The sequence below is a fragment of the Heterodontus francisci genome, chromosome 3 (genome assembly GCF_036365525.1).
Source record: "Heterodontus francisci isolate sHetFra1 chromosome 3, sHetFra1.hap1, whole genome shotgun sequence".
In the NCBI taxonomy this organism is placed as follows: Eukaryota; Metazoa; Chordata; class Chondrichthyes; order Heterodontiformes; family Heterodontidae; genus Heterodontus; species Heterodontus francisci.
The window spans coordinates 210401385-210425448 of record NC_090373.1 but is presented as its reverse complement, the minus strand read 5'-3'; the positions used below and the strand labels follow the sequence as shown (position 1 = coordinate 210425448).

The window sequence follows — 24064 nt, the reverse complement described above, 5'->3', positions numbered from 1 at the left end:
TGCCTAATATTGTTATAATTAGCCTTCCCCCAATTTAGCACCTTCACCCGAGGACTACTCTTATCCTTATCCACAAATACCTTAAAACTTACGGAATTATGGTCACTGTTCCCGAAATGCTCCCCAACTGAAACTTCGACCACCTGGCCGGGCTCATTCCCCAATACCAGGTCCAGTATGGCCCCATCCCTAGTTGGACTATCTACATATTGTTTCAAGAAGCCCTCCTGGATGCTCCTTACAAATTCTGCCCCATCCAAGCCCCTAGCACTAAGTGAGTCCCATTCAATATAGGGGAAGTTTAAATCACCCAACACAACAACCCTGTTGCTTTTACATCTTTCCAAAATCTGCTCCCCTACCTCCCGCTGGCTGTTGGGAGGCCTGTAGTAAACTCCCAACACCGTGACTGCACCCTTCCTATTCCCGAGCTCTACCCATATTGCCTCGCTGCATGACCCCTCTGAGGTGTCCTCCCACAGTACAGCTGTGATATTCTCCTTAACCAGTAAAGCAACTCACCCACCCCTTTTACATCCCCCTCTATCCCGTCTGAAGCATCTAAATCCCGGAACGTTTAGCTGCCAATCCTGTCCTTCCCTCAACCAAGTCTCTGTCATAGCAACAACATCATATTTCCAAGTACTAATCCAAGCTCTAAGTTCATCTGCCTTACTTGTTATACTTCTCGCATTGAAACAAATGCACTTCAGACCACCAGTCCCGCTGTGCTCCGCAACATCTCCCTGCCTGCTCTTCCTCTTAGTCTTACTGGCCTTATTCACTCGTTCCCCCTCAGTTATTTCACCTGCTGACCTACTGCTCTGGTTCCCATTCCCCCCACCACACTAGTTTAAACCCTCCCGAGTGACGCTAGCAAACCTCGCAGCCAGGATATTTGTGCCGCTCCAGTTTAGATGCAACCCGTCCTTCTTGTAAAGGTCCCACATGTCCCGGAAAAGATCCCAATGATCCAGATATCTGAAACCCTCCCTCCTACACCAGCTGTTTAGCTGCACTATCTTCCTATTTTTAGCCTCACTGGCACGTGTCACAGGGAGTAATCCTAAGATTACATCCCAAGAGGTCTGCGGCACAGCAGCATATTTGACCAGTGAAGGCGTCGCCTCTAAACCTGATGCAGCCCTCACCAAATGTGCATATGTGCAGTGACACAGACACGCAAACACACACATGCACAAAATTAAACAAACAGATATATACAGAGACACACACACACACACACACACACAGTCAAACAGAGACATGCATACTCACACATGCACATCATCTCATTAACATCTGGGGGCTTATGTCAAAGTTGGGAGAGCTGTCCCACAGACTCGTCAAGCTACAGCCTGACATAGTCATATTCACGGAATCATACCTTACAATGTCCCAGACGGCACCATCCCCCTCCCTGGGTACGTCCTGTCCCACCAGCAAGACAGAACCACCAGAGGTGACGGCACAGTGGTGTACAGATGGGAGGGTTTGCCTTGGGAGTCCTCAATATTGACACTGGACCCCATGAAGTCTCATGGCATCAGGTCAAACATGGGCAAGGAAACCTCCTGCTGATAACCCCCCATCCCCTTGGCTGATGAATCAGTACTCCTCCATGTTGAACAGCACTTGGAGGAAGCACTGAGGGTGACAAGGGCGCAGAATATACTCTGGGTGGGGGACTTCAATCCCCATCATCAAGAGTGGCTCGGTAGCACCACTACTGACCGAGCTGTCCATGTCCTGAAGGACATAGCTACTAGACTAGGTATTTGGCAGGTGGTGGGGGAACCAACAAGAGGGAAAAACATACCTGACCCCATCCTCACCAATCTGCCTGCCGCAGATGCATCTGTCCATGATAGTATTGGTAGGAGTGACCACCGTACAGTCCTTGTGGAGACAAAGTCCCGCCTTCACATTGAGGATACCGTCCATCGTGTTGTGTGGCACTGTCACCGTGCGAAATGAGATAGATTTCGAACAGATCTAGCAATGCAAAACCGGGCATCCATGAGGCGCTGTGGGCCATCAGCAGCAGTAGAATTGTACTCAACCACAATCTGTAACCTCATGGCCCGGCATATCCCCCACTCTACCATTACCATCAAGCCATGGGATCAATCCTGGTTCAATGAAGAGTGCAGGAGGGCATGCCAGGAGCAGCACCAGGCATACCTCAAAATGAGGTGTCAACCTGGTAAAGCTACAACACAGGACTATCTGCATGCCAAACTGGGTAAGCAGCGTGCGATAGACAGAGCTAAGAGATCCCATAACCAACGGATCAGATCTAAGCTCTGCAGTCCTGCCACATCCAGCCGTGAATGGTGGTGGACAATTAAACAACTAACTGGAGGTCGTGGCTCCACAAATATCCCCATCCTCAATGATGGGGGAGCCCAGCACATCAGTGTGAAAGATAAAGCAGAAGCATTTGCAACAATCTTCAGCCAGAAGTGCCGAGTTGATGATCCATCTCGGCCTCCTCCTGAAGTCCCCAGCATCACAGATGCCAGACTTCAGCCAATTCGATTCACTCCGCGTGATATCAAGAAACGACTGAAGGCACTGGATACTGCAAAGGCTATGGGCCCTGACAACATTCCGACAATAGTACTGAAGACCTGTGCTCCAGAACTAACCGCGCTCCTAGACAAGCTGTTCCAGTACAGCTACAACACAGGCATCTACCCTGCAATGTGGAAAATTGCCCAGGTATGTCCTGTGCACAAAAAGCAGGACAAGTCCAACCCGGCCAATTACCACCCCATCAGCCTACTCTCAATCATCAGTAAAGTGATGGAAGGTGTCATCAACAGTGCCATCAAGCGGCACTTGCTTAGCAATAACCTGCTCAGTGACGCTCAGTTTGGGTTCCGCCAGGGCCACTCAGCTCCTGACCTCATTACAGCCTTGGTTCAAACATGGACAAAAGAGCTGAACTCAAGAGGTGAGGTGAGAGTGACTGCCCTTGACATCAAGGCAGCATTTGACCAAGTATGGCATCAAGGAGCTCTAGCAAAACTGAAGTCATAAGAACATAGGAATATAAGAACTAGGAGCAGGAGTAGGCATCTCGGCCCCTCGAGCCTGCTCCGCCATTCAATACGATCATGGCTGATCTCATCTCAGCTTCAACTCCTCTTTCCTGCCCGTTCTCCATAACCCTTCAAACCATTTCTAATTAAAAATCTGTCCATCTCCTCTTTAAATTTACCCAATGTCCCGGCATCCACCACACTCTGGGGTAGTGAATTCCACAGATTCACAACCCTTTGAGAGAAGTAATTTCTCCTCATCTTTGTTTTAAATCTGCTACCCCTTATCCTAAAACTATGCCATCTCGTTCTAGATTGTCCCACAAGAGGAAACATCCTCTCTGTGTCTCCTTTGTCAATCCCCTTAATCATCTTATATACCTCAATTAGATCTCCTCTCATTCTTCTAAACTCCAGAGAATAAAGACCTAAACTGCTCAATCTCTCTTCATAAGACAAGCCCCCCATCTCTGGAATCAATCTCGTGAGGTCCCAGAGGACTGGAGAATAGCCAATGTTGTTTCTTTGTTTAAGAAGGGTGGCAAGGATAATCCAGGAAATTATAGGCCGGTGAGCCTTACATCAGTGGTAGAGAAATTATTAGAGAGGATTCTTCGGGACAGGATTTACTCCCATTTGGAAACAAACAAACTTATTAGCGAGAGACAGCATGGTTTTGTGAAGGGGAGGTTGTGTTTTTTGAGGAAGTGACAAAGATAATTGATGAGGGAAGGGCGGTGGATGTTGTCCATATGGACTTTAGTAAAGCCTTTGACAAGGTCCCGCATGGCAGACTGGTACAAAAGTTGAAGTCACGCGGGATCAGAGGTGAGCTGGCAAGATGGATACAGAACTGGCTCAGTCACAGAAGACAGAGGGTAGCAGTGGAAGGGTGTTTTTCTGAATGGAGGGATGTGACTAGTGGTGTTCCGCAGGGATCAGTGCTGGGACCTTTGCTGTTTGTAGTATATATAAATGATTTGGAGGAAAATGTAGCTGGTCTGATTAGTAAGTTTGCGGACGACACAAAGGTTGGTGGAGTTGCGGATAATGATGAGGATTGTCAGAGGATACAGCAGGCTATAGATCGGTTGGAGACTTGGGCGGAGAGATGGCAGATGGAGCTTAATCCGGACAAATGTGAGGTAATGCATTTTGGAAGGTCTAATGCAGATAGGAGGTATACAGTAAATGGCAGAACCCTTAGGAGTATTGACAGGCAGAGAGATCTGGGCATACAGGTCCACAGGTCACTGAAAGTGGCAACGCAGGTGGATAAGGTAGTCAAGAAGGCATACGGCATGCTTACCTTCATCGGTCGGGGCATAGAGTATAAAAATTGGCAAGTCATGCTGCAGCTGTACAGAACCTTAGTTAGGCCACACTTAGAATATTGCGTACAATTCTGGTCGCCACACTACCAGAAGGACGTGGAGGCTTTGGAGAGGGTACAGAAGAGGTTTACCAGGATGTTGCCTGGTCTGGAGGGCATTAGCTATGAGGAGAGTTTGGAAAAACTCTGATTGTTTTCACTGGAACGACGGAGGTGGAGGGACGACATGATAGAGGTTTACAAAGTTATGAGCGGCATGGACAGAGTGGAAAGTCAGAAGCTTTTTCCCAGGGTGGAAGAGTCAGTTACTAGGGGACATAGGTTTAAGGTGAGAGGGGCAAAGTTTAGAGGGGATGTGCGAGGCAAGTTCTTTACACAGAGGGTGGTGAGTGCCTGGAACTTGCTGCCGGGGGAGGTGGTGGAAGCAGGTACGATAGCGACGTTTAAGAGACATCTTGACAAATATATGAATAAGAAGGGAATAGAGGGATATGGGCCCCGGAAGTGCAGAAGGTTTTAGTTTCGGCAGGCATCAAGATCGGCGCAGGCTTGGAGGGCCGAATGGTCTGTTCCTGTGCTGTACTGTTCTTTCTTCTTTGTTCTTTGTTCTTGAACCTCCTCTGAACTGCCTCCAATGCAACTACATCCTTTCTCAAGTAAGGGGACCAAAACTGTACGTAATACTCCAGGTGCGGTTTCACTAATGCCTTGTACAGTTGCAGCAACACTTCCCTACTTTTATACTCTATTCCGTTAGCAATAAATGCCAAAATTCCATTTGTCTTCCTTATCACCTGCTGTACCTGCAAACTAGTTTTCTGCGATTCATGCACGAGGACACCCAGATCCCTCTGCACAGAAGCACTCTGAACTTTCTCTCCATTTAGACAATAATTTGCCTTTCTATTCTTCCGACTAAAATGGATAACCTCACACTTATCCACATTAAAATCCATCTGTCAAATTTTGGCCCATTCACCTAACCTATCCATATCCATTTGTATATTTCTCATTTCTTTATTGCAACTTACTGTCCCACCTATTTTAGTGTCATCTGCAGATTTGGCTATAGTACCTTCTATCCCTGCATCCAAGTTACTTATGTAGATTATAAATAGTTGAGGCCTGAGGACTGAACCCTGTGGCACCCCACTAATTACATCTTGCCAACCAGAAGAAGACCCATTTATCCCGACTCTCTGTTTTCTGTTGGTTAGCCAATCCTCTATCCAAGCTAACAAATTGCCCCTAATCCCATGTGATCTTACCTTGTGTATTAACCTTTTGTGCAGCACCTTATCAAATGCTTTCTGGAAGTCCAGATAAACTACATCTGCAGGATCCCCATTATCCACTTTACTTGTTACAGCTTCGAAGAACTCTAGCAAATTAGTCAAACACGATTTACCCTTCATAAAACCGTGCTGACTCTGATGGATTGCGTTTTGACTTTCTAAATGTCCTGTTATTACTTCCTTAATAATGGATTCTAACAATTTCCCAACGACGGATGTTAAACTAACTAGCCTATAGTTTCCTACTTTCTGCCTCCCTCCCTTTTTGAATTAGCTTTTTTCCAATCCCCTGGAACCTTTCCCATATCCAGAGAATTTTGGAATATTATAATCAATGGATCCACTATCTCCGTTGCCACTTCCTTTAAGACCCTAGGATGTAGGCCATCAGGCCCTGGGGACTTGTCTGCCTTCAACCCCAATAATTTGCTCAGTACTTTGTCCCTAGTGATGATGATTGTTCTAAGTTCCGCCCTTTCTATAACCTCTGCATTATCTGTTACTATTGGGATGGTACTAGTGTCCTCCACCGTGAAAGCTGAAGCAAAATACTGATTTAGTGTCTCTGCCATTTCCGTGTTCCCTTCTATTAACTCCCCAGTCTCATCCTCCGACAGACCAACATTCACTTTAGCTACTCTCTTCCCTTTTCTATACTTATAGAAGCTTTTGCTATCTGTTTTTATATTTTGCGCTAGTTTTCTTTCATAATTTACCTTTGCTCTTTTTATTACTTTTTTAGTAACCCTTTGTTGATCTTTAAAAGTTTCCCAATCTTCCAGCCTGCCATTGGTATGCAACATGGTATGCCTTAGTTTTTGTCTTTATGTTATCCTTAACTTCCTTGCTTAGCCATGGATGTTTTCTCCCCTCCTAGAATCTTTCTTCTTCTCTGGAATATATTCCAGTTGGGATAAATGGGAGTCAATGGGAATCAGGGGGAAAACTCTCCGCTGGTTGGAGTCATATCAAGTGCATAGCAATTTGGTTGTGGTTGTTGGAGGTCAATCATCTGAGCTCCAGGACATCACTGCAGGAGTTCCTCAGGGTAGTGTCCTAGGCCCAACCATCTTCAGCTGCTTCATCAATGACCTTCCTTCAATTATAAGGTCAGAAGTGGGGATGTTCACTGATGATTGCACAATGTTCAGCACCATTCGCGACTCCTCAGATACTGAAGCAGTCCATGTAGAAATGCAGCAAGACCTGGACAATATCCAGGCTTGGGCTGATAAGAGGCAAGTAACATTCGCGCCACACAAGTGCTGGGCAATGACCATCTCCAACAAGAGAGAATCTAACCATCTCCCCTTGACATTCAATGGCATTACCATTGCTAAACCTCCCACTATCAACATCCTAGGGACTACCATTGACCAGAAACTGAATTGGACCAGCCATATAAACACCGTGGCTACAAGAGCAGGTCAGAGGCTAGGAATCCTGCGGTGAGTAACTCACCACCTGACTCCCCAAAGCCTGTCCACAATCTACAAGGCACAAGTCAGGTGTGTGATGGAATACTCTCCACTTGTCTGGATGGGTGCAGCTCCAACAACACTCAAGACGTTTGACACCATCCAGGACAAAGCAGCCCGCTTGATTGGCACCCCATCTACAAACATTCACTCCCTCCACCACCGACGCACAGTGGCAGCAGTGTGTGCCATCTACAAGATGCACCAAGGCTCCTTAGACAGCACCTTCCAAACCCGCGACCTCTACCAACAAGAAGGGCAAGGGCAGCAAATACATGGGAACACCACCACCTGCAAGTTCCCCTCCAAGTCATACACCATCCTGACTTGGAACTATATCGCTGTTCCTTCACTGTCGCTGGGTCAAAATCTTGGAACTCCCTTCCTAACAGCACTGTGGGTATACCTACCCCACATGGACTGCAGCGGTTCAAGAAGGCAGCTCACCACCACCTTCTCAAGGGCAATTAGAGATGGGCAATAAATGCTGGCCTGGCCAGCGATGCCCCCATCCCAGGAACGAATGAAAAAAAAAACCCACTCTCCAATTCCACTCTACCATTACCATCAAGCCGGGGCTCAACCCTGGTTCAATGAAGAGTGTGGGAAGGCATGCCAGAAGCAGACCAGGCATATCACAAAATGAGGTGTCAGATTGGTGAAGCTGCAACCCAGGGTTACTTGCATGCTAAACAGCGTAAGCAGCATGCAATAGACTGAGCTAAGCAATCCCACAACCAGTGGATCAGATCTAAGCTCTGCAGTCCTGCCACATCCAGTCATGAATGGTGGTGGACAATTAAACAACTAACAGGAGGAGGAGGCTCCACAAATATCCCCATCCTCAACGATGGGAGAGCCCAGCACATCAGTGCAAAAATCAAGACTAAAACATTTGCGTCCATCTTCAGTCAGAAGTGCCGCATGGATGATCCATCTCGGCCTCCTCCTGAGGTTCCCAGCATCACAGATGCCAGTCTTCAGCCAATCCGATTAACTCCACGTGATATCAAGAAACACCTCCTTCCGATTGTATGGGAAGGTGCTGTGGGAAGGGGACGAGGTATCGGGGGTTACGGAGGAGTGGGCCATGGTGTCGCAGTGAAAACGATCCTTTCAGAATCCTGTCAGGGAGGGAAAGATGCGTTTGGTGGTGGCATCAGGCTGGAGATGGTGGAATTTCATCTCCTCCATCACCCCCGACACCTCGTCCCCTTCCCACAGCACCTTCCCCTGCAATTGCAGGAGGTTAATACCTGCCCATTTACCTCCTCCATCCAAGGCCCCAAGCACTCCTTTCAGGTGAAGCAGCGATTTACTTGTACTTCTGTCAATGTAGTATACTGTACTCACTGCTCACAATGTGGTCTTCTCTACACTGGGGAGACCAAATGCAGATTGAGTGACCACTTGCGGAACACCTCCGCTCAGTCCGAAAGCATGACCCTGAGCTTCCGGTTGCTTGCCATTTCAATTCATCACCCTGCTCTCATGCTCACATTTCTGTCTTTGGCCTGCTGTAGTGTTCCAGTGAACATCAACACAAGCTTGAGGAACAGAATCTCATCTTCCGATTAGGCACACTACAGCCTTGCGAACTGAGTTCAATAATTTCAGAGCATGACTGGCCCTTTTTTATTGTTATTATTATTTTATTTTGTTTTATCATTTTTTGTACCATGTACCTGTCTTAAACTTGGTTTTTCATGTTTGTGCTTTTGGACAGAGCTGTTCAGTATTCTGTCATTAACACTCTCTCTGCACTAATGCTTTGTCTTTCACCACACCATTAACACACTCTCTTTGCCTTTGCCCCATGACCTCCTTGTCAGTTAAACTCTCCTGCCCTCTGTCCTATTAACACCTTCCCGTTTGTTCTCTTTCCTCCCCCCCACCACCCCCGCTTTATTTGCTTAAAACCTGTTACATTTCTAACCTTTTCCAGTTCCGGTGAAAGGTCACTGACCTGAAACGTTAACTCTGCTTCTCTCTCCACAGATGCTGCCTGACCTGCTTTCCAACATTTTCTGTTTTTATTTTTACCTCTGGGTTACTTGTCCAGTGACATTATCACTGCGCCACCGCCTCCCCAGAGCTTGGGGCCCAGGCAGCTGAAGGCATGGCCATCAATGGTGGAGGGATTACAATCAGGGATGCTGAAGACCAGAATTGGCAGAGTGCAGAGATCTAGGGTGTTTGGAGGGCTGCAAGAGATTACAGAGATAGGGAGGGGTGAGATCATGGAGGGATTTGAAATCAGGGATGAGAATGTTAGAATGGAGATGTTGCTTGACCAGGAGCCAATGTAGATCAGCAAGCACCAAGGAGATGGAGGTCCAGGACTTGGTGTGAGTTAGGACACAGATTGCAGAGTTTTGAATGATCTCAAGTTTGTGGAGGTGGGAGGGGGTCCAGGAGGGAATTCAAATAATCAAGCCTAGAGGTAACAGAGGCATGGATGAGGTTTCAGTAGCAGATGAGCTGAGGCAAAGGTGGAGTCGGACAATGTTATGGAGGTGGAAATAGGTGGTCCTAGTGATGGTGCGAATATGTGTACAGAAGCTCACCTCAGGGTCAAAGGTGACACTGAGGTTGAGAACAGTCTGAATAAAGCTCAGACATTGCTAGAGAGAGGGACTGAGTTTTTGGCCAGGGATCAGAGACCAGAGACAATACACTAAGATGATGTATTCCTGGTGCTTTCATCATCTGATCTCCTGCCACCCATTGTCCTGGCTCCCATCATTGGTTTCCCGAAATGTCCATCGTCCTGGAGCTCAGTTCCCACCCCCTCCCCCCCACCCACCGACGTGTCCATTCTCAAAACCCCTCCCCCACTCTCCCAACATTGATTCCCCCCTCCCAACATGTCCATTCTCACAGCCCGTCCCCCACACTCCCAAGATTTACCCCCACACCCCGACGTGTCCATTCTCACAGACCCTCCCCCGCACTCCCAACATTGACCCTCCATCCTTCGACGTGTCCATTCTCACAGCCCGTCCCCCACACTCCCAACATTGACACCCCCTCACCCGATGTGTCCTTGCTCACAGCCCCTCCCCCACACTCCCAATATTGACCCCCTTGACATGTCCATTCTCACAGCCCCTCCCCCGCACTCCCAACATTGAACCCCTCGACATGTCCACTCTCACAGCCCCTCCCCCACACTCCCAACATTGACCCCCTTGACATGTCCATTCTCACAGCCCCTCCCCCACACTCCCAACATTGACACCCCCTCCCCCGATGTGTCCTTGCTCACAGCCCCTCCCCACACTCCCAACATTGACCCCCTTGACATGTCCATTCTCACAGCCCCTCCCCCACACACCCAACATTGACCCCCTCGACATGTCCATTCTCACAGCCCCTCCCCCACACTCCCAACAGTGACCCACTCGACATGTCCACTCTCACAGCCCCTCCCCCACACTCCCAACATTGACCCCCTTGACTTGTCCATTCTCACAGCCCCTCCCCACACTCCCAACATTGAACCCCTCGACATGTCCATTCTCACAGCCCCTCCCCCACACTCCCAACATTGACCCCCGCGACATGTCCATTCTCACAGCCCCTCCTCCGCACTCCCAACATTGACCCCCTCGACATGTCCACTCTCACAGCTCCTCCCCCACACTCCCAACATTGACCCCCTCGACATGTCCATTCTTACAGCCCGTCCTCCGCACTCCAAACATTGACCCCCTCGACATGTCCATTCTCACAGCCCCTCCTCCGCACTCCCAACATTGACCCCCTCAACATGTCCACTCTCAGAGCCCCTCCCCCACACTCCCAACATTGACCCCCTCGACATGTCCACTCTCACAGCCCCTCCCCCACACTCCCAACATTGACCCCCTTGACATGTCCATTCTCACAGCCCCTCCCTCACACTCCCAACATTGACCCCCTTGACATGTCCACTCTCACAGCTCCTCCCCCACACTCCCAACATTGACCCCCTCGACATGTCCATTCTCACAGCCCCTCCCCCGCACTCCCAACATTGACCCCCTCGACATGTCCACTCTCACAGCCCCTCCCCCACACTCCCAACATTGACCCCCCCCGATGTGTCCATTCTCACATCCCCTTCCCCGCACTCCCAACATTGACCCCCCCGACGTGTCCACTCTCACAGCCCCTCCTCTACACTCCCAACATTGACCCCCCCAACGTGACCATTCTCACAGCCCCTCCCCCGCACTTCCAACATTGACCCCCCCAACATGTCCATTATCAGAGTCCATCCCCCTCACTCCCTACATTGACACCCCCTCCCCCAACATGTCCACTCTCACGGCCCCTCCCCTGCTCTCCCAACATTGACTCCCCTCCCCCGACATGTCCATTCTCACAGCCCCTCCCCCGATGTGTCCACTCCGATGTTTCAGCTCATTCTTATCGGTCAGGTGTCGCTCAGTGGGAGAACTCTCACATTCTTCTCCAGAGTCCAAAATCAAATCTGACACTCCCAATGCTAGTACTGAGGGAGTGGTACACTGTCAAAGGGTCTGTACTGAGGGAGTGCTGCACTGTCGAAGGGTCAGTACTGAGGGAGTGGTACACTGTCGGAGGGTCAGTACTGAGGGAGTGCTGCACTGTCGGAGGGTCAGGACTGAGGGAGTGGTACACTGTCGGAGGGTCAGTACTGAGGGAATGGTACACTGTCGGAGGGTCAGTACTGAGGGAGTGGTACACTGTCAGAGGGTCAGTACTGAGGGAGGGCTGCACTGTCGGAGGGTCAGTACTGAGGGAGTGCTGCACTGTCGGAGGGTCAGTACTGAGGGAGTGGTGCACTGTCGGAGGGTCAGTACTGAGGGATTGGTACACTGTCGGAGGGTCAGTACTGAGGGAGTGCTGCACTGTCGGAGGGTCAGTACTGAGGGAGTGGTACACTGTCGGAGGGTCAGTACTGAGGGAGTGGTACACTGTCGGAGGGTCAGTACTGAGGGAGTGCTGCACTGTCGGAGGGTCAGTACTGAGGGAGTGGTACACTGTCGAAGGGTCAGTACTGAGGGAGTGCTGCACTGTCGGAGGGTCAGTACTGAGGGAGTGCTGCACTGTCGGAGGGTCAGTACTGAGGGAGTGCTGCACTGTCGGAGGGTCAGTACTGAGGGAGTGGTACACTGTCAGAGGGTCAGTACTGAGGGAGTGGTACACTGTCGGAGGGTCAGTACTGAGGGAGTGCTGCACTGTCGGAGGGTCAGTACTGAGGGAGTGCTGCACTGTCGGAGGGTCAGTACTGAGGGAGTGGTACACTGTCAGAGGGTCAGTACTGAGGGAGTGGTACACTGTCGGAGGGTCAGTACTGAGGGAGTGGTACACTGTCAGAGGGTCAGTACTGAGGGAGGGCTGCACTGTCGGAGGGTCAGTACTGAGGGAGTGGTACACTGTCGGAGGGTCAGTACTGAGGGAGTGCTGCACTGTCGGAGGGTCAGTACTGAGGGAGTGCTGCACTGTCGGAGGGTCAGTACTGAGGGAGTGGTACACTGTGAGAGGGTCAGTACTGAGGGAGTGGTACACTGTCAGAGGGTCAGTGCTGAGGGAGTGGTACACTGTCGGAGGGTCAGTACTGAGGTAGTGCTGCACTGTCGGAGGGTCAGTACTGAGGGAGTGCTGCACTGTCGGAGGGTCAGTACTGAGGGAGTAGTACACTGTCAGAGGGTCAGTACTGAGGGAGTGGTACACTGTCAGAGGGTCAGTACTGAGGGAGTGCTGCACTGTCGGAGGGTCAGTACTGAGGGAGTGCTGCACTGTCGGAGGGTCAGTACTGAGGGAGTGGCACACTGTCGGAGGGTCAGTACTGAGGGAATGCTGCACTGTCGGAGGGTCAGTACTGAGGGAGTGGTACACTGTCGGAGGGTCAGTACTGAGGGAGTGGCACACTGTCGGAGGGTCAGTACTGAGGGAATGCTGCACTGTCGGAGGGTCAGTACTGAGGGAGTGGTACACTGTCGGAGGGTCAGTACTGAGGGAGTGGTACACTGTCGGAGGGTCAGTACTGAGGGAGTGCTGCACTGTCGGAGGGTCAGTACTGAGGGAGTGCTGCACTGTCAGAGGGTCAGTACTGAGGGAGTGCTGCACTGTCGGAGGGTCAGTACTGCGGGCGTGCTGCACTGTCGGAGGGTCAGTACTGAGGGAGTGCTGCACTGTCGGAGGGTCAGTACTGAGGGAGTGGTACACTGTCGGAGGGTCAGTACTGAGGGAGTGGTACACTGTCAGAGGGTCAGTACTGAGGGAGTGGTACACTGTCAGAGGGTCAGTACTGAGGGAGTGGTACACTGTCGGAGGGTCAGTACTGAGGGAGTGGTAAACTGTCAGAGGGTCAGTACTGAGGGAGTGGTACACTGTCGGAGGGTCAGTACTGAGGGAGTGGTAAACTGTCAGAGGGTCAGTACTGAGGGAGTGCTGCACTGTCAGAGGGTCATTACTGAGGGAGTGCTGCACTGTCGGAGGGTCAGTACTGAGGGAGTGCTGCACTGTCGGAGGGTCAGTACTGAGGGAGTGGTACACTGTCGGAGGGTCAGTACTGAGGGAGTGCTGCACTGTCGGAGGGTCAGTACTGAGGGAGTGCTGCACTGTCGGAGGGTCAGTACTGAGGGAGTGCTGCACTGGCACAGGGTCAGTACTGAGGGAGTGGTACACTGTCAGATGGTCAGTACTGAGGGAGTGGTACACTGTCGGAGAGTCAGTACTGAGGGAGTGGTACACTGTCAGAGGGTCAGTACTGAGGGAGTGGTACACTGTCGGAGGGTCAGTACTGAGGGAGTGGTACACTGTTGGAGGGTCAGTACTGAGGGAGTGCTGCTGTGTCGGAGGGTCAGTACTGAGGGAGTGCTGCACTGTCAGAGGGTCAGTACTGAGGGAGTGGTACACTGTCGGAGGGTCAGTACTGAGAGAGTGCCGCACTGTCGGAGGGTCAGTACTGAGGGAGTGGTACACTGTCGGAGGGTCAGTACTGAGGGAGTGCTGCACTGTCAGAGGGTCAGTACTGAGGGAGTGCTGCACTGTCAGAGGGTCAGTACTGAGAGAGTGCCGCACTGTCGGAGGGTCAGTCCTGAGGGAGTGGTACACTGTCGGAGGGTCAGTACTGAGGGAGTGCCGCACTGTCGGAGGGTCAGTACTGAGGGAGTGCTGCACTGTCGGAGGGTCTGTACTGAGGGAGTGCTGCACTGTCGAAGGGTCAGTACTGAGGGAGTGCTGCACTGTCGAAGGGTCAGTACTGAGGGAGTGGCACACTGTCGGAGGGTCAGTACTGAGGGAGTGGTACACTGTCGGAGGGTCAGTACTGAGGGAGTGGCACACTGTCGGAGGGTCAGTACTGAGGGAATGCTGCACTGTCGGAGGGTCAGTACTGAGGGAGTGGTACACTGTCGGAGGGTCAGTACTGAGGGAGTGGTACACTGTCGGAGGGTCAGTACTGAGGGAGTGCTGCACTGTCGGAGGGTCAGTACTGAGGGAGTGCTGCACTGTCAGAGGGTCAGTACTGAGGGAGTGCTGCACTGTCGGAGGGTCAGTACTGCGGGCGTGCTGCACTGTCGGAGGGTCAGTACTGAGGGAGTGCTGCACTGTCGGAGGGTCAGTACTGAGGGAGTGGTACACTGTCGGAGGGTCAGTACTGAGGGAGTGGTACACTGTCAGAGGGTCAGTACTGAGGGAGTGGTACACTGTCAGAGGGTCAGTACTGAGGGAGTGGTACACTGTCGGAGGGTCAGTACTGAGGGAGTGGTAAACTGTCAGAGGGTCAGTACTGAGGGAGTGGTACACTGTCGGAGGGTCAGTACTGAGGGAGTGGTAAACTGTCAGAGGGTCAGTACTGAGGGAGTGCTGCACTGTCAGAGGGTCATTACTGAGGGAGTGCTGCACTGTCGGAGGGTCAGTACTGAGGGAGTGCTGCACTGTCGGAGGGTCAGTACTGAGGGAGTGGTACACTGTCGGAGGGTCAGTACTGAGGGAGTGCTGCACTGTCGGAGGGTCAGTACTGAGGGAGTGCTGCACTGTCGGAGGGTCAGTACTGAGGGAGTGCTGCACTGGCACAGGGTCAGTACTGAGGGAGTGGTACACTGTCAGATGGTCAGTACTGAGGGAGTGGTACACTGTCGGAGAGTCAGTACTGAGGGAGTGGTACACTGTCAGAGGGTCAGTACTGAGGGAGTGGTACACTGTCGGAGGGTCAGTACTGAGGGAGTGGTACACTGTTGGAGGGTCAGTACTGAGGGAGTGCTGCTGTGTCGGAGGGTCAGTACTGAGGGAGTGCTGCACTGTCAGAGGGTCAGTACTGAGGGAGTGGTACACTGTCGGAGGGTCAGTACTGAGAGAGTGCCGCACTGTCGGAGGGTCAGTACTGAGGGAGTGGTACACTGTCGGAGGGTCAGTACTGAGGGAGTGCTGCACTGTCAGAGGGTCAGTACTGAGGGAGTGCTGCACTGTCAGAGGGTCAGTACTGAGAGAGTGCCGCACTGTCGGAGGGTCAGTCCTGAGGGAGTGGTACACTGTCGGAGGGTCAGTACTGAGGGAGTGCCGCACTGTCGGAGGGTCAGTACTGAGGGAGTGCTGCACTGTCGGAGGGTCTGTACTGAGGGAGTGCTGCACTGTCGAAGGGTCAGTACTGAGGGAGTGCTGCACTGTCGAAGGGTCAGTACTGAGGGAGTGGCACACTGTCGGAGGGTCAGTACTGAGGGAGTGGTACACTGTCGGAGGGTCAGTACTGAGGGAGTGCTGCACTGTCGAAGGGTCAGTACTGAGGGCGTGGTACACTGTCGGAGGGTCAGTACTGAGGGAGTGCTGCACTGTCGAAGGGTCAGTACTGAGGGAGTGCTGCACGGTCAGAGGGTCAGTGCTGAGGGAGTGCTGCACTGGCACAGGGTCAGTACTGAGGGAGTGGTACACTGTCGGAGGGTCAGTACTGAGGGAGTGCTGCACTGTCGGAGGGTCAGTACTGAGGGAGTGGTACACTGTCAGATGGTCAGTACTGAGGGAGTGGTACACTGTCGGAGAGTCAGTACTGAGGGAGTGGTACACTGTAAGAGGGTCAGTACTGAGGGAGTGGTACACTCTCGGAGGGTCAGTACTGAGGGAGTGGTACACTGTTGGAGGGTCAGTACTGAGGGAGTGCTGCTCTGTCGGAGGGTCAGTACTGAGGGAGTGCTGCACTGTCAGAGGGTCAGTACTGAGGGAGTGGTACACTGTCGGAGGGTCAGTACTGAGAGAGTGCCGCACTGTCGGAGGGTCAGTACTGAGGGAGTGGTACACTGTCGGAGGGTCAGTACTGAGGGAGTGCTGCACTGTCAGAGGGTCAGTACTGAGGGAGTGCTGCACTGTCAGAGGGTCAGTACTGAGAGAGTGCCGCACTGTCGGAGGGTCAGTCCTGAGGGAGTGGTACACTGTCGGAGGGTCAGTACTGAGGGAGTGCCGCACTGTCGGAGGGTCAGTACTGAGGGAGTGCTGCACTGTCGGAGGGTCTGTACTGAGGGAGTGCTGCACTGTCGAAGGGTCAGTACTGAGGGAGTGTTGCACTGTCGAAGGGTCAGTACTGAGGGAGTGGCACACTGTCGGAGGGTCAGTACTGATGGAGTGGTACACTTTCGGAGGGTCAGTACTGAGGGAGTGCTGCACTGTCGAAGGGTCAGTACTGAGGGAGTGGTACACTGTCGGAGGGTCAGTACTGAGGGAGTGCTGCACTGTCAGAGGGTCAGTACAGAGGGAGTGGTACACTGTCGGAGGGTCAGTACTGAGGGAGTGCTGCACTGTCGAAGCGTCAGTACTGAGGGAGTGCTGCACGGTCAGAGGGTCAGTGCTGAGGGAGTGCTGCACTTTGGGAGGGTCAGTAGTGAGGGAGCGCTGCACTGTCAGAGGGTCAGAACTGAGGGAGTGCTACACTGTCGGAGGGTCAGTACTGAGGGAGTGCTGCACTGTCAGAGGGCCAGGACTGAGGGAGTGCTGCACTGTCAGAGGGTCAGTACTGAGGGAGCGCTGCACTGTGAGAGGGTCAGTACTGAGGGAGTGCTGCACTGTCAGAGGGTCAGTACTGAGGGAGTGCTGCACTGTCAGAGGGCCAGGACTGAGGGAGTGCTGCACTGTCAGAGGGTCAGTAGTTTAGTTTTAGTTCAGAGATACAGCACTGAAACAGGCCCTTCGGCCCACCGAGTCTGTGCCGACCAGCAACCACCCATTTATACTGATCCCATATTCCTACCACATCCTGAGCGAGTGCTGCACTGTCAGAGGGTCAGTACTGAGGGAGTTCTGCTCTGTTGGAGGGTTATTACTGAGCGAGTGCTGCACTGTCGGAGGGTCAGTACTGAGGGAGTTCTGCAGTGTCGGAGGGTCAGTACTGAGGGAGTTCTGCACTGTCGGAGGGTCAGTACTGAGGGAGTGCTGCACTGTCAGAGGATCAGTACTGAGGGAGTGCTGCACTGTTGGAGGGTCAGTACTGAGGGAGTGGTACACTGTCGGAGGGTCAGTACTGAGGGAGTGGTACACTGTTGGAGGGTCAGTACTGAGGGAGTGCTGCTGTGTCGGAGGGTCAGTACTGAGGGAGTGTTGCACTGTCAGAGGGTCAGTACTGAGGGAGTGGTACACTGTCGGAGGGTCAGTACTGAGAGAGTGCCGCACTGTCGGAGGGTCAGTACTGAGGGAGTGGTACACTGTCGGAGGGTCAGTACTGAGGGAGTGCTGCACTGTCAGAGGGTCAGTACTGAGGGAGTGCTGCACTGTCAGAGGGTCAGTACTGAGAGAGTGCCGCACTGTCGGAGGGTCAGTCCTGAGGGAGTGGTACACTGTCGGAGGGTCAGTACTGAGGGAGTGCCGCACTGTCGGAGGGTCAGTACTGAGGGAGTGCTGCACTGTCGGAGGGTCTGTACTGAGGGAGTGCTGCACTGTCGAAGGGTCAGTACTGAGGGAGTGCTGCACTGTCGAAGGGTCAGTACTGAGGGAGTGGCACACTGTCGGAGGGTCAGTACTGAGGGAGTGGTACACTGTCGGAGGGTCAGTACTGAGGGAGTGCTGCACTGTCGAAGGGTCAGTACTGAGGGCATGGTACACTGTCGGAGGGTCAGTACTGAGGGAGTGCTGCACCGTCAGAGGGTCAGTACTGAGAGAGTGGTACACTGTCGGAGGGTCAGTACTGAGGGAGTGCTGCACTGTCGAAGGGTCAGTACTGAGGGAGTGCTGCACGGTCAGAGGGTCAGTGCTGAGGGAGTGCTGCACTGGCACAGGGTCAGTACTGAGGGAGTGGTACACTGTCGGAGGGTCAGTACTGAGGGAGTGCTGCACTGTCGGAGGGTCAGTACTGAGGGAGTGGTACACTGTCAGATGGTCAGTACTGAGGGAGTGGTACACTGTCGGAGAGTCAGTACTGAGGGAGTGGTACACTGTAAGAGGGTCAGTACTGAGGGAGTGGTACACTCTCGGAGGGTCAGTACTGAGGGAGTGGTACACTGTTGGAGGGTCAGTACTGAGGGAGTGCTGCTCTGTCGGAGGGTCAGTACTGAGGGAGTGCTGCACTGTCAGAGGGTCAGTACTGAGGGAGTGGTACACTGTCGGAGGGTCAGTACTGAGAGAGTGCCGCACTGTCGGAGGGTCAGTACTGAGGGAGTGGTACACTGTCGGAGGGTCAGTACTGAGGGAGTGCTGCACTGTCAGAGGGTCAGTACTGAGGGAGTGCTGCACTGTCAGAGGGTCAGTACTGAGAGAGTGCCGCACTGTCGGAGGGTCAGTCCTGAGGGAGTGGTACACTGTCGGAGGGTCAGTACTGAGGGAGTGCCGCACTGTCGGAGGGTCAGTACTGAGGGAGTGCTGCACTGTCGGAGGGTCTGTACTGAGGGAGTGCTGCACTGTCGAAGGGTCAGTACTGAGGGAGTGTTGCACTGTCGAAGGGTCAGTACTGAGGGAGTGGCACACTGTCGGAGGGTCAGTACTGATGGAGTGGTACACTTTCGGAGGGTCAGTACTGAGGGAGTGCTGCACTGTCGAAGGGTCAGTACTGAGGGAGTGGTACACTGTCGGAGGGTCAGTACTGAGGGAGTGCTGCACTGTCAGAGGGTCAGTACAGAGGGAGTGGTACACTGTCGGAGGGTCAGTACTGAGGGAGTGCTGCACTGTCGAAGCGTCAGTACTGAGGGAGTGCTGCACGGTCAGAGGGTCAGTGCTGAGGGAGTGCTGCACTTTGGGAGGGTCAGTAGTGAGGGAGCGCTGCACTGTCAGAGGGTCAGAACTGAGGGAGTGCTACACTGTCGGAGGGTCAGTACTGAGGGAGTGCTGCACTGTCAGAGGGCCAGGACTGAGGGAGTGCTGCACTGTCAGAGGGTCAGTACTGAGGGAGCGCTGCACTGTGAGAGGGTCAGTACTGAGGGAGTGCTGCACTGTCAGAGGGTCAGTACTGAGGGAGTGCTGCACTGTCAGAGGGCCAGGACTGAGGGAGTGCTGCACTGTCAGAGGGTCAGTAGTTTAGTTTTAGTTCAGAGATACAGCACTGAAACAGGCCCTTCGGCCCACCGAGTCTGTGCCGACCAGCAACCACCCATTTATACTGATCCCATATTCCTACCACATCCTGAGCGAGTGCTGCACTGTCAGAGGGTCAGTACTGAGGGAGTTCTGCTCTGTTGGAGGGTTATTACTGAGCGAGTGCTGCACTGTCGGAGGGTCAGTACTGAGGGAGTTCTGCAGTGTCGGAGGGTCAGTACTGAGGGAGTTCTGCACTGTCGGAGGGTCAGTACTGAGGGAGTGCTGCACTGTCAGAGGATCAGTACTGAGGGAGTGCTGCACTGTTGGAGGGTCAGTACTGAGGGTGTGCTGCACTGTCGGAGGGTCAGTACTGAGGGAGTGCTGCACTGTTGGAGGGTCAGTACTGAGGGTGTGCTGCACTGTCGGAGGGTCAGTACTGAGGGAGTGTTGCACTGTCGGAGTGTCAGTACTGAGGGAGTTCTGCACTGTCGGAGAGTCAGTACTGATGGAGTTCTGCACTGTCGGAGAGTCAGTACTGAGGGAGTTCTGCACTGTCGGAGGATCAGTACTGAGGGAGTGCTGCACTGTCGGAGGGTCAGTACTGATGGAGTTCTGCACTGTCGGAGAGTCAGTACTGAGGGAGTTCTGCACTGTCGGAGGGTCAGTACTGAGTGAGTTCTGCACTGTCGGAGAGTCAGTACTGAGGGAGTTCTGCACTGTCGGAGAGTCAGTACTGAGGGAGTTCTGCACTGTCGGAGGGTCAGTACTGAGGGAGTGCTGCACTGTCAGAGGATCAGTACTGAGGGAGTTCTGCACTGTCGGAGGGTCAGTACTGAGTGAGTTCTGCACTGTCGGAGGGTCAGTACTGAGGGAGTTCTGCACTGTCGGAGAGTCAGTACTGATGGAGTTCTGCACTGTCGGAGAGTCAGTACTGAGGGAGTGGTACACTGTTGGAGGGTCAGTACTGAGGGTGTGCTGCACTGTCGGAGTGTCAGTACTGAGGGAGTGTTGCACTGTCGGAGTGTCAGTACTGAGGGAGTTCTGCACTGTCGGAGAGTCAGTACTGATGGAGTTCTGCACTGTCGGAGAGTCAGTACTGATGGAGTTCTGCACTGTCGGAGGGTCAGTACTGAGGGAGTTCTGCACTGTCGGAGAGTCAGTACTGATGGAGTTCTGCACTGTCGGAGTGTCAGTACTGATGGAGTTCTGCACTGTCGGAGAGTCAGTACTGATGGAGTTCTGCACTGTCGGAGTGTCAGTACTGAGGGAGTTCTGCACTGTCGGAGAGTCAGTACTGATGGAGTTCTGCACTGTCGGAGTGTCAGTACTGAGGGAGTTCTGCACTGTCGGAGAGTCAGTACTGAGGGAGTTCTGCACTGTCGGAGAGTCAGTACTGAGGGAGTTCTGCACTGTCGGAGGATCAGTACTGAGGGAGTTCTGCACTGTCGGAGGGTCAGTACTGAGTGAGTTCTGCACTGTCGGAGGGTCAGTACTGAGTGAGTTCTGCACTGTCGGAGGGTCAGTACTGAGTGAGTTCTGCACTGTCGGAGAGTCAGTACTGAGGGAGTTCTGCACTGTCGGAGGGTCAGTACTGAGGGAGTTCTGCACTGTCGGAGAGTCAGTACTGAGGGAGTTCTGCACTGTCGGAGAGTCAGTACTGAGTGAGTTCTGCACTGTCGGAGAGTCAGTACTGAGGGAGTGCTGCACTGTCGGAGAGTCAGTACTGAGGGAGTGCTGCACTGTCGGAGAGTCAGTACTGAGGGAGTTCTGCACTGTCGGAGGGTCACTACTGAGGGAGTTCTGCACTGTCGGAGAGTCAGTACTGAGGGAGTTCTGCACTGTCGGAGAGTCAGTACTGAGGGAGTGCTGCACTGTCGGAGAGTCAGTACTGAGGGAGTTCTGCACTGTCGGAGGGTCAGTACTGAGGGAGTTCTGCACTGTCGGAGGGTCAGTACTGAGTGAGTTCTGCACTGTCGGAGAGTCAGTACTGAGGGAGTTCTGCACTGTCGGAGGGTCAGTACTGAGGGAGTTCTGCACTGTCGGAGAGTCAGTACTGAGGGAGTTCTGCACTGTCGGAGAGTCAGTACTGAGGGAGTTCTGCACTGTCGGAGAGTCAGTACTGAGGGAGTGCTGCACTGTCGGAGAGTCAGTACTGAGGGAGTTCTGCACTGTCGGAGGGTCAGTACTGAGGGAGTTCTGCACTGTCGGAGGGTCAGTACTGAGTGAGTTCTGCACTGTCGGAGAGTCAGTACTGAGGGAGTTCTGCACTGCCGGAGGGTCAGTACTGAGGGAGTTCTGCACTGTCGGAGAGTCAGTACTGAGGGAGTTCTGCACTGTCGGAGAGTCAGTACTGAGTGAGTTCTGCACTGTCGGAGAGTCAGTACTGAGGGAGTGCTGCACTGTCGGAGAGTCAGTACTGAGGGAGTGCTGCACTGTCGGAGAGTCAGTACTGAGGGAGTTCTGCACTGTCGGAGGGTCACTACTGAGGGATTTCTGCACTGTCGGAGAGTCAGTACTGAGGGAGTTCTGCACTGTCGGAGAGTCAGTACTGAGGGAGTGCTGCACTGTCGGAGAGTCAGTACTGAGGGAGTTCTGCACTGTCGGAGGGTCAGTACTGAGGGAGTTCTGCACTGTCGGAGGGTCAGTACTGAGTGAGTTCTGCACTGTCGGAGAGTCAGTACTGAGGGAGTTCTGCACTGTCGGAGGGTCAGTACTGAGGGAGTTCTGCACTGTCGGAGAGTCAGTACTGAGGGAGTTCTGCACTGTCGGAGAGTCAGTACTGAGGGAGTTCTGCACTGTCGGAGAGTCAGTACTGAGGGAGTGCTGCACTGTCGGAGGGTCAGTACTGAGGGAGTTCTGCACTGTCGGAGGGTCAGTACTGAGTGAGTTCTGCACTTTCGGAGAGTCAGTACTGAGGGTGTGCTGCACTGTCGGAGAGTCAGTACTGAGGGTGTGCTGCACTGTCGGAGGGTCAGTACTGAGGGAGTTCTGCACTGTCGGAGGGTCAGTACTGAGGGAGTGCTGCACTGTTGGAGGGTCAGTACTGAGGGTGTGCTGCACTGTCGGAGGGTCAGTACTGAGGGAGTGTTGCACTGTCGGAGTTTCAGTACTGAGGGAGTTCTGCACTGTCGGAGGGTCAGTACTGAGGGAGTGTTGCACTGTCGGAGTTTCAGTACTGAGGGAGTTCTGCACTGTCGGAGAGTCAGTACTGAGGGAGTTCTGCACTGTCGGAGGGTCAGTACTGAGGGAGTTCTGCACTGTCGGAGGGTCAGTACTGAGTGAGTTCTGCACTGTCGGAGAGTCAGTACTGAGGGAGTTCTGCACTGTCGGAGAGTCAGTACTGAGGGAGTTCTGCACTGTCGGAGAGTCAGTACTGAGTGAGTTCTGCACTGTCGGAGGTGCTATCTTTGGTATGTGAGGTTAAACTGAGGCTCTGTCTGCCGTCTCGGGTGGATGCAATAAATACCATCACAGCCTTGCGAAGAAGAACAGGGGATTTCTCGCCGGTGTCCTGGCCCTTTAGCCCTCAATCGACATCTCTGAGAAACAGAACCTCATTGGAACATGCTGAGGTTATGGAAGATGCTATATAAATACAAGTTTTCCTTTAACTGATTGGACACTTATAGTCTTGTTTTCTGTGCTGTTTACACAGAGCTCCATGGCTGCTGCTCCACTGAACCTCTCTGGTGTTGTCTGTACTCCAGCAACAGACTACCTGAAGAAGACCAACAGCTTCAGGTTGCAGTAAGTACCTGACAGTGTGGCGGAGAATCTTTCGGCATTGAAGCTCGAGCTCAAGCTGCGAATCATCCACCATGTGTCTTTCTTGTCCCGCCCTGTGCAGGCTTCATGACGGATCAGAGTATTTACTGTGTGCCGCGTCCCGACCTGTCATGCAGGAGTGGATTGTGAAAATCCAGGTGAATGCAGGTAAGTGAGGGAATGGCAGGAAGAATCACTCCACTGAACCAGAATGCAGAGGAAGGCAGGAGGAAGGCGTGAGAATTTGGCCATTCATGTCACCGGCAGATATCTCTGGCCTTAACGTTCCTCCCTCTCAGGTTTGTTGGGGCCTTCCATCAAGAGTTGGGTTGGAGAAGGTGAGTTTTAGACCAGCTTTAAACAGAGTTTATTCAGGCTCTGCTTGCAGCTGCACCTTGTTAATTCGATAATTGGCTTAAACCAGTTTTCAGGGGTGAGAGTCAGACAGTATAAAAGTGGGCCATCTTACAGTGCTGACTTGGGTTGCATTAGAGAGCTAAAGTGGGAGTTTTGTGACTGAGGGAGTTCGGTGAGGAGGGAGCGAGGAGCTCCTTTCATTTCCTACCTGTCCTCAAAGAGCATGAGGGGAGCTGAGAGTTTCCACTGAGCACAGCTGACTGGTGAGTAAGTCCTGATGGGTATTTTTCAAACTGGATTGAATTGTAAGTCATTGTTTTAGCAAGA

The 24064-nt window shown here is 52.8% G+C and overlaps 1 protein-coding gene across 1 annotated transcript in view; it reads left to right on the top strand.

Moving 5' to 3' along the window:
- Positions 1-23366, top strand: part of LOC137367182 (spectrin beta chain, non-erythrocytic 1-like) — a 53780-nt gene extending 30414 nt beyond the window's left edge. Inside the window, exon 5 of the mRNA XM_068028618.1 lies at positions 23271-23366. Within this exon, the coding sequence (XP_067884719.1) occupies positions 23271-23366 (96 nt within the window). The remainder of the gene's footprint in view (positions 1-23270) is intronic.
- Positions 23367-24064: the final 698 nt, after the last annotated feature.